We start from the raw sequence: 9,420 nt of genomic DNA on the forward strand, positions 1-9,420 counted from the left end.
CCCGACCCCTCCTCTCTGGGGCCCAGGGGCTCATCGGCCGGCGGCCGGCGCCGCCGCTCACCCCGGGCCGCCTGCCTTCCATCCGTTCCAGGGACCTGACCCTCGGGGGCGTCAAGAAGGTACCAGACTGCCCGTTTCTAGGGACCCAACCGCTTTGAATGCCAGGCCTCTGGGATTCAGCCAGCGTTTGCTGGGCCTCATGACTCTTGTCTGCAGACTTCACCTACCCCTCTTCAGAGTCTAGGGACCCTGTCCTACCTTCCAGTCCTGTGCTGGGTACAGTGGTTGAGGTGGTTTGCAGAGGCGGGTGCAGGGCAGAGAATCCTTATCAGTTGTAAGACACTCTAAAGCAACTTGAGCCGTGTTTATTTCCCTGTGTGTTTTGGACACCTTTAGAAACCCCGCAAAGCCAGGCAGACATGAACTTGGCAGTTTCAGAGGGTTCAGAATTCTGCGCGGATCCCAGGGTGTGAACTTCAGACCTACAGTGTAATGAACCCTGGGCATGGCATTCCAGGCTCTGTCCTCCAAGAGTACCGGTGAGAGGGGAGCAGGGGAGACGACGGCAGGGCACAGGACCGCAGCATAGACCAGGTTTTTTGTTTTTTTCTTTGAAGACTTAACTTGGCTTTGGAAAATGCTAGTGATGGTCCAGCTGTGTCATCTGTGAGTGCCACCAGGTCTCTTGTCTTCCCTACTTAAGACTGGCTGCTAGAGCTATTTCCTGCGATACTGACTGGTCCGTGTAGTAGGTAAAAGAAGACGGGGTAAATCGCTTGCTCTTAGAAGTCCCACAGGCTTGCCTTTCACAGGGCAGAAGCTGGGTCTGCAGTTAGCACATGGTTTTGGGTACCCCTGGTACGTAGCACTTCACTGTCACTGGGAAACTTGACAACCATGTGGAATTCCAGGAGAGGGCCGGGATGGCCTTGGTCCTTAGAAGATGCCCTTCAGGAGTTTTTCTGTTCCCTTGTACTTTGGAGTCAGAACATACCCAATCAGTGATTCCTGTATTTTGCTTTCAGAAAACCTTCACCCCAAATATCATCAGTCGGAAGATCAAGGAAGAGTAAGTAGCTAGGCCTTCTGAGTACTTCGCCCCCTTTACTTGCTCTGAATTTAGAGATGTAGGCAGGAGTGTGGCTCAAATTATTTTATTTTAAATCATTATCATTATTATTATATTATCGTTTTTAGAAAGGTTTTTGCTGTAGGGCATGTGCACCCGCTGGAGAGAGAGAAAGCAAGAAATCAACCCCTGGGGGGGGTAACCAAGCTACAATCCCTTCTCCTCCATTTTCCTCTTGGGATTTTGGGCAAGTACGAGCATGTGCTAGGTGTGTTTTAAGCCTCCTGATCTGGGACTTGAACCATGGTTGGCCATGACCTTGGGAATCCAACGACATAACCATTAAGTCATCTGTTGGTCCCTCATTATTTTTAACCAGAGAGAGAGAGAGAGGAAGAGAGGGAAAGTGAGAAAGTAAGTCTCCAGGCCCAGGACTCAAACCACAGTCGGCCATGTGGGAGTCTAGTGCCCCAACTACTATGCCACAAAACCCCGTGACTCAAATCTTATAGTTTGTGTCTTTGTTCTTTTCATTAGTGATTTTCAACCCTGACTCTCGGATAACTTTGATGTATAAACTTGGAGGGGGGGAAAAAAAAAAACTAATGCCTGGGGCTCCATCTCTAGAAATTGTCATTTACCTTGTTCGTTGTAGAACGGAGTGATTCTCTCACAGACAGAGTTGAGAGCACTAATCTTTTTTTTTTTTTTTTTTTGAGAGGTTTTTCGCTATAGGGCGCGTACGCTCGCCAGACAGACAGAGAGAGGCATAGAGACAGAAAGCGAGAAATCACCCCCCAGGGGGGATGGTCACGCCGCAATCCCTTCTCCTCCATTCTCCTCTTGGGATCTTGGGCTCGCACGCACACGTGCCCGGCGTGAGTTTTAAGCCACCGGGTCTGGGATGCAAACCACGGTTGACTACGTGGGAGTCCAGCGACATAGCCATTACGCTAACTGCTGGTTCCCAGAGACAGCACTAATCTTAACAAAGATGTACGAGGCTTTCCTTGTCCCTTTATATGACAGCCTTCTGGCTTTCAATAGATAAAAAAAAAAAAAAAAAGCCCGCTACGTTTACACTTGTGGACAAGATGGTAAACTGCAGCAAACAGAAAGGACCCTGCCTCACCAAGAAAGTGAGGAAGATACTAGACTTAGGATTGGCTCCTGCTGCTCACGGCGAGGTTCTTGGCTCGTAAACTGCTCCATTGGAGCAAAGTGCGGGACAGTAAGGCAGTTCTCTAAGGCAGGGTAAGTGGTTCCCCTTCACCCACCCTCTGTTCCAGGCCCAAGGAAGAAGTAACCCTCAAGAAGGAGAAACGTGAAAGGGACAGAGACCGACAGCGAGAGGGACATGGCCGGGGCCGAGGCCGCCCAGAAGTGATCCAGTCGCACTCCATCTTTGAGCAGGGACCAGCTGAAATGATGAAGAAGAAAGGTACGAGGAGGGACCTGGAGTGGGCTCGGTCCGCCTGCCCAGGGCGGGGGCGAGGACAGTGGAGCTCCCTGCTCCTGGTTTCGTTTCCATGCTGTCGGCCTCATCTCTCTTTATCCTTGGTGAATCGAGTGACTTCTCACAGGGAACTGGGATAAGACCGTGGACATGTCAGACATGGGACCATCTCACATAATCAACATCAAGAAAGAGAAGCGGGAGACGGACGAGGAAACGAAGCAGATCCTGCGCATGCTGGAGAAGGACGACGTAGGTGCTAGGGGCCGGCGGGGCTTCCTGTGGCCGTGGAGGAGGAAGTCCTGGAGTCCCAGGGAGCAGCCGCGGTCTTCGGGTGGACGGACTGCCTTCCAGGGGCGCGTGCTGGCAGGCTGTGACCCCGAGACTCTTTGACAGTTCATCGATGACCCTGGGCTGAGGAACGACACCCGGAACATGCCCGTGCAGCTGCCCCTGGCTCACTCGGGGTGGCTTTTTAAGGAGGAGCGCGAAGAACCGGATGTGAAGCCCTGGCTGGCTGGCCCCAAGGAAGAGGACATGGAGGTGGATGCACCCAGTGTGAAAGGTACTCCGTGGCACCTGCCCCCGGGAACTGCTGATGGCAGGTCTGGGCTGCTGTTCCTGGCTGCTGTTCTGGCCAGGAGGTACATAAGCGGGGCAGGGTGCAAGTGGTCTCACAGGGTTCACTCCCCGCACGGATCACGGGCCCAGCCTTAGCTGTCACTTTTTGGATAAGTCACGTAACTCTTAAACGTGCCGTCGCCACCCCTGCCCATAACTCGGGTCCTCTCCAGCTTCCTGGCTGAATGCTGGTGGGACAGCGGGGGCGAGGGGTGGGGTCAGTGAGATGGCGTAGAGGGTGCCCCTGATCGTCATGCATCGATATCACCGTGGGCAGTGAAAGAGGAGCCAAAAGAGGAGGAGGAAGAGGTCAAGATGAAGGCCCCTCCCAGGGCAGCCAGGAAGACCCCGGGCCTCCCGAAGGACGTGTCTGTGGCAGAGCTACTCCGGGAGCTAAGCCTCACGAAGGAGGAGGAGCTGCTGTTCCTTCAGCTGCCAGACACCCTTCCTGGCCAGCCGCCCACCCAGGACATCAAGCCCATCAAGACCGAGGTGCAGGGCGAAGACGGCCAGATGGTGCTTATAAAGCAGGAGAAGGACCGGGTATGCTGCATGTGGGGCCAGGCAGGGAAGTCGTGGCCTACAGGGGAGGGGAGCTGTGTTGCTGATGCCGGATGCGGGAGCGACGGGCGTCTCGTACCTCTGGGACCTTGGAGCTCTGTGCCTCCATCCCTGTGTGTGCATTGGTGTGCGTGCACGTGCATGTGTGCTTTTCACAGTGAGAACTTCAGTACACGTATCAATGAGAGAACTCCCGTACCATCCGTCGGTTAGCGACGTTTCGTCCGTTTGTTTGCTGTGGGTTTTATCTGTATCCAGTGACGGTGCCCCGGAAAAAGGCCCTTTTGGGGAGCTCCTTCTGCCCGTTGCTGCCAGCGCCTTTCTTTGGGAGCTGGGAGGGGGCACCTCTGGAAGGATGGAGGGAAGCTCCCCTTGCCATCTCCACCCCGATCCTCTCTGCAGGACACCAGGCAGGCGGAGAACGCGTGTACCCTGGCTGACCTGACAGAGGGCCAGGTCGGCAAGCTGCTCATCCGCAAGTCTGGGAAGGTGCAGCTCCTGCTGGGCAAGGTGACCCTGGACGTGACCATGGGCACCGCCTGCTCTTTCCTGCAGGTCAGGGAGAGGCGGCTTCTGACGGGGGCGAGGGTCCCTGAGGCCAGTACTCAGGAGGGAGCGGGGTTCTTGGGAGCAGCGCACTCAGGTTCACAGGCCTGAGTCTGGGCGTGGGCTGGTTCTCATCGCTGTATCTGTCAATTGGCAGGAGCTCGTGTCCGTGGGCCTTGGAGACAGCAGGACAGGGGACATGACAGTCCTGGGACACGTGAAGCACAAACTCGTATGTTCCCCCGATTTCGAATCCCTCTTGGATCACAAACAGCGGTAAACTGAGCAGATGGAGGAGGGCGGCCACGGAGCCCACGGCCGCTGCCTGCTGCAGACGTTTTGTTCTCGGATCTGTACGACCCAGCCTTGGCAGCTGCGGCCGGTCCCCCAGGGCCCACGCAGCTTCCTCCCACAGCAGCTGTGAGTGGTGCAGTGGCCTTCCCGCCACGTGGAGAAGGCACATCCTTGCTGCTGGAGACTTTTCTGCTATTTATTTTGATATTTATCTCTTCATCTTCCCCACTCACTGCATCCTCCTGAGATAGACAGGAAGGTTGTGGGGTCGTCCCTGCTCTGCCTCTTGGTGGCTGTCGGGCCAGGCCGGAGTGGCAGGGTATAAGGACTGGCTTCTGCTTGGGCTCCTCCTCTCCCCCGGCCAGGGCGGGCTGTAGGGAGGAGCAAGAGCAGGGATGGGTCTGAGACGCAAGTCCTCGGCCCCCACACGCCAGCTCCTGCCGTGTCCTTGCACAATCGACCTTCCCTTTCTGAGCCTCATATTCCTCTGACAGAACGGGGGTCATACCTACCTCACGGGGTTGGTGTGAGGAGCCAGAGGAACGTAGTCGTGGAAGATTCCTTGCATAAGGCCAGACAGTAGGCACTCAATAAACGTCACTTCCTTTTCCTTTGACGGAGTCTATTTTCGAATGGAGTAGAGTTCCAGATGGAGTGGCCGGGACAGGGCTGCTCCTATTCCACAGCTCTCCACCCGGGTCTGATGCTCTAGAGGCGCAGGTCCGGCTGTTCGAGGCCCTCAGCCTCCTGCTACTCTCAGCCACAGCTTCCTGTGCGAGTTACCAAGAGGAAGTCAAAGATGGCTCCCAGGACCCGTAAGTGTCTGTCACAGTGGACTGTGGACTCCTTCCCTGCACCCAGACCCTTTAGTAAGAGCCAGCTCTCCCAGTTATTCCTAGAAGTATTCCTCAGGAGTCTGACTTCCAGAATTATCGCCACCCCAAGTAAAATAGGGCTGACAAACAGTCCCTGGGCAAGAAGGAAGTCAGAGCAGCTTCTCGGACACAGGGCAGATGCCGCCTGCTCCTACGCTATGCATTTGAGGCCCTGTGTCTCCCACCATGGCTTGGCCAGGCCCCAGTCAGCATGGATTGTAGTCCTGCTGGCTAAGTCCACCAAGTTCTGGGTCTGACTTTATCCCATCATCACGTTGCCACCCTCTGTTGTCCTGGCAGGTGCAACTTCTTCTCTGGGCAGTGGACAAGGCCGGGGTTCTTTGCCGGGGGGCGGTCTCGGGGAGGCCTCTGGCAGTTAGCACTGAGGGCTGGTGTCTTGGCTGCCCCTGGAGCAGCTTAGGAACTGCCTCACGACTTGCCAGCCCTCCTGGCGCCTTCGGGTCTGCCTTCTGCTATCTCCTGTTCCTTCTCTCCATTCTTTGAGCCTGTTGCTTATTCATCTTGACTGGGGCTTTCTCTGCAGAGTACTCCAGCTGCCAGTCCCGCAGCTGGGGCAGAGGTGGGGGAGGACACTGAACCTCTGGTGGCCACATTGCCCCTCGAGCTGATGTTCAAGGAGCTCGGTTGGGTAGTGTTCTGGTCTCTTCTCAGTCCTCAGAAACCTGGGCTGTGGAAGTCCTGCAGGCCAGAGACAGAGCCTGGGTTAGCCCCACACTCCGGCACACGCTCCTCTTGCACAGCTGACGCCCTGTGCGTGCTCTCGCTGCGGTCCTCCCTGTTGTGTTACTTGGTTCAGAAAGGCCCTTGTGCTGTTTCAGACTTACTCGGTGCTCTGTGTCATTAGGTGTCTGGTGTCCCACTGTCCTTAGTTCTGCCCTTCCCCAAAAGCTTGGGGAGGAGCAGGTGCCACGTGAACGTTGGTGTCACCGATTCACTTGTATTGGGGCCTGGACTTTACAACCGTACCAGTCGTCACGGCCCGTGCTAGGTCCCCGTGCACAGTGGACGAGGCGAGTCTGCTCTCGGTGGCATGTCTGACGCATCCATCTCAGCCAATAGCAAGGGGGAAGCCCAGAACCAGGCTCAGACCCAGGCACAGAGGGGTGCCCAGTCACTGCTCCACACTGCCGAGTGTGCATGCACTCAGGCAGGACAGCTACGGGCTTGTTCCTTCCCCAGCTTCATGATGAAGCGACGGAGTGCGGGCTGTAGACTCCAGGTTGGGGTTGTATCCAACTCCACCAGTAACTCTGGGGGGACTTACCACTTACCCTCTCTAAGCTGTTTGGTTTATTTTCCAGAATTAGGCAGTAGTAGATTTTTTCTCAGGGCACTTTTAAATGATCACGAACATGAAGCATTCGTTTGGTCATGCTGCAACCTCTTCGTCTGTCCACCCAACTGGGACTTGGCGTGCACGCACTCACACCTGGCATGTTTTCAAGCCTCGAGGGCCGGGATGGGAACTGCAGTCTACCAAGTGGGATGTGGCTCATTTAACCACTAGGCTACGCTGCCAGCCCTAGGTGGAATTTTTAAAATATCCAGTCACTTTTTCTACTAAATAAACTAGTTTCAACACTTTAGCACCTATTTTTTTAGGTCCCACAGTTTTGTATACGACAGATAATGATGTAAATTATATGCTATTTTATCATGTGCTTTCACTCAAAAATGCATACTGCAGTTCTGTATTAACGAGCATCTCGTGTTTCAGGTACCTGTGAGCTAGCTGAAAGGATTACTGCTGGTAGCTTTTAACCCTCTCAGACCTCCCCGCGGGGTGCAGCAGCATGCAGCACCGCTGGCCGGCTCTTCAGGGGCAGCGCACAGTGGGAAGAGCAGCTTCCACACCAGGCTGGCCTGTGCTCCAGCCCCCACTGCTAGCGTGCACCGCTGCGCAGTGGGGCACTTCCCGTTTCACGTGGTGTTAGTGCATCCTGGACCGTGCTGCCACTGCATGCCTGCTGTGGTTACCCGTCCAGGTGGCCTGCTTCTGACAGCTCTAAACATTTCTTCCGTTCCCTTCCTCTGGCACCGTCGCTGGTTCATCTCCCCAAGAGCTGAGTCAGAAGCTGGACTGTGCATTTACAGTTAAGACCCAGCAGGGGAGAAATGCAGCCTTGATCATCATTGGCTGGGTGACTTTTCTGGTGTATTTTTCAGAGTCCAGTGGAAAAATAGAAACCCACCTGGGTGTTCTAAGCACAAAATTTAAGACAGGAAAAGAGTACTCATGGAGTCGTTGGAAGGCTGGAGCAGTGAGCAGAGGCTGAGCCTCCAGAACCGGATCTGTTCGGGGTGGGTAGACAGTGTGTGGGGATGGTTGACATTACTCGTGGCACTGCCCAGGCCTGGGAAATGCCCAACCTGCCTTTGGCTGTTTTTTTTTTTTTTGCCGACAACATCCTGCTACTCAAGATGGGGGCAGCGTAGAGAAACTTACCTAACTTGGAGCGTGCCCAGTACTGAACTTGGTTGCCAGTCGAGTAACCTTTAGCTCGTTAACATACTCTGCATTGACTTCCGGGAAATCATCTAAAGGCCCAGCTGAGCATGTGGTGAAGGGAAGGGAGCCAAGACGTGATAGCACCACTGGAAACCTCGACGCTGGCATCCTCCCTTGGAGTCAGCCCACTGCAGCTTCTTGTGAGTGTGCACTCACTATTTCTCCTGACTTTGTACTTTGGTTTCACCCTGCTCTAAAGCTTTGTTGTTCCGCTATATGGATGTCTCTTGGCTGAATCCTTTCTTTAAGAAGACAAGGGCTGAGGTGTTCATCCCCACGCTAGCAGGTCCGCTGGGTGGCTATGGTCTCTGCTGTGGTCAGGAGGGCGGGGCACCAGGCGCTGTGTCGGGTCCGACCACGCTGCTGTCTGCAGTCAGGGCATCGCTGCGTCGCCTCTCAGCTGCCTCTGAAAGCTGCACAGCTCGGGCTGTCCCCGGCCCGTCCTGGGAAGGCATGCCCACTGTGTGCTGGGCTCAGCTGTCCTCGGAGAGCTGCACAGCTGGGTTGTCTCCAGCCCGTCCAGGGAAGGCATGCCCACTGTGTGCTGGGCTCAGCTTTTGGGGTTTGGACTCATCACGTGTCCTGGTGGAGTGTGCCTTCTAGTGAGGGAGACCCAGAAGCACAAAGTGAGCTCACAGCACAGGGAAGGGGACAGCGTTGGCACTAAGTAGGTGGTGTGTTGCAGTAGAGTGGGCCTCAGTGATGGGTAGGAGGGAGCTCTGGGCATGGGGACCCAGAGGAGGAGACAGCCAGAGCTAAGGAGTGTGGGGTAGCAAAAGGGATAGTTCTGGGTGCTTTTAGGCCACCGCAAGAACTTTGGCTTAGGGGTCAGCTGGTGGTGTGGTGGCTAAGGCGGCTGGATCCCACGTGGCCAACTGCGTGGTTCAAGTTCCGGCAGCTTGAAAAACATGCCAGGTGCATGTGCATGCATGCTCCGAATCCCGAGAATGGGTGGTGGTATGGCCATCTCCCCAGGGGGAGGGTGCTCTCTCCCTCTCTTGCTCTGTCTGTCTCTCTCCAGCAAGCACATGTGCCCTATAGCCAAAATTTAAAAAGCAACACCCCATGAGGCTGACCCACACGGTTCCTATCTGGAAACCTCCCAAGCACACCAGGCACATGTGTGCCCATGATCTGGGGCTGACTGAAGCCGGGGTGGATAGTGGTTTGAAGATCTAATTGGGGGCATTGTCTGTCTCGCTTATGGAAAAAAGAAACTTAAAGAAAAAGTAGGCTCAGCTGTGAGCTCCACAATATTTTAACAGTGGCTTAAAAAAAGAGTTTTATTTCACTCCAGTGGATGTCCAAAGATGGACAATCCGAGCTGGCACGGCAGCTCTGCCTCGCCAAGCCCCAAGGCCGCAGGTTCTCCAGCGTTTCTTCCCAGGGTTTCTGTGGCATAGTGCTCTTTCTTGTGCTCCGACATGGGGACCAGAGTGCCAATCATCACATCCCCGTCCCAGGCAGT

At 55.1% G+C, this 9,420-nt stretch overlaps 1 protein-coding gene across 1 annotated transcript; it reads left to right on the forward strand.

Moving 5' to 3' along the window:
* On the forward strand, nt 1-7,608 carry POLR3D (RNA polymerase III subunit D; the record flags this gene model as incomplete). Its single annotated transcript, XM_014590887.2, is given in 8 exon segments — nt 1-119; nt 1,026-1,069; nt 2,359-2,510; nt 2,653-2,777; nt 2,922-3,090; nt 3,424-3,689; nt 4,110-4,262; nt 4,411-7,608. Coding segments are annotated over 8 exon segments (1,151 nt in total), but the record flags the coding sequence as incomplete, so codon positions are not given.
* Nucleotides 7,609-9,420: the final 1,812 nt, after the last annotated feature.

This window comes from Tupaia chinensis, unplaced genomic scaffold (genome assembly GCF_000334495.1).
Source record: "Tupaia chinensis unplaced genomic scaffold, TupChi_1.0 Scaffold000494_1, whole genome shotgun sequence".
Classification (NCBI taxonomy): Eukaryota; Metazoa; Chordata; class Mammalia; order Scandentia; family Tupaiidae; genus Tupaia; species Tupaia belangeri.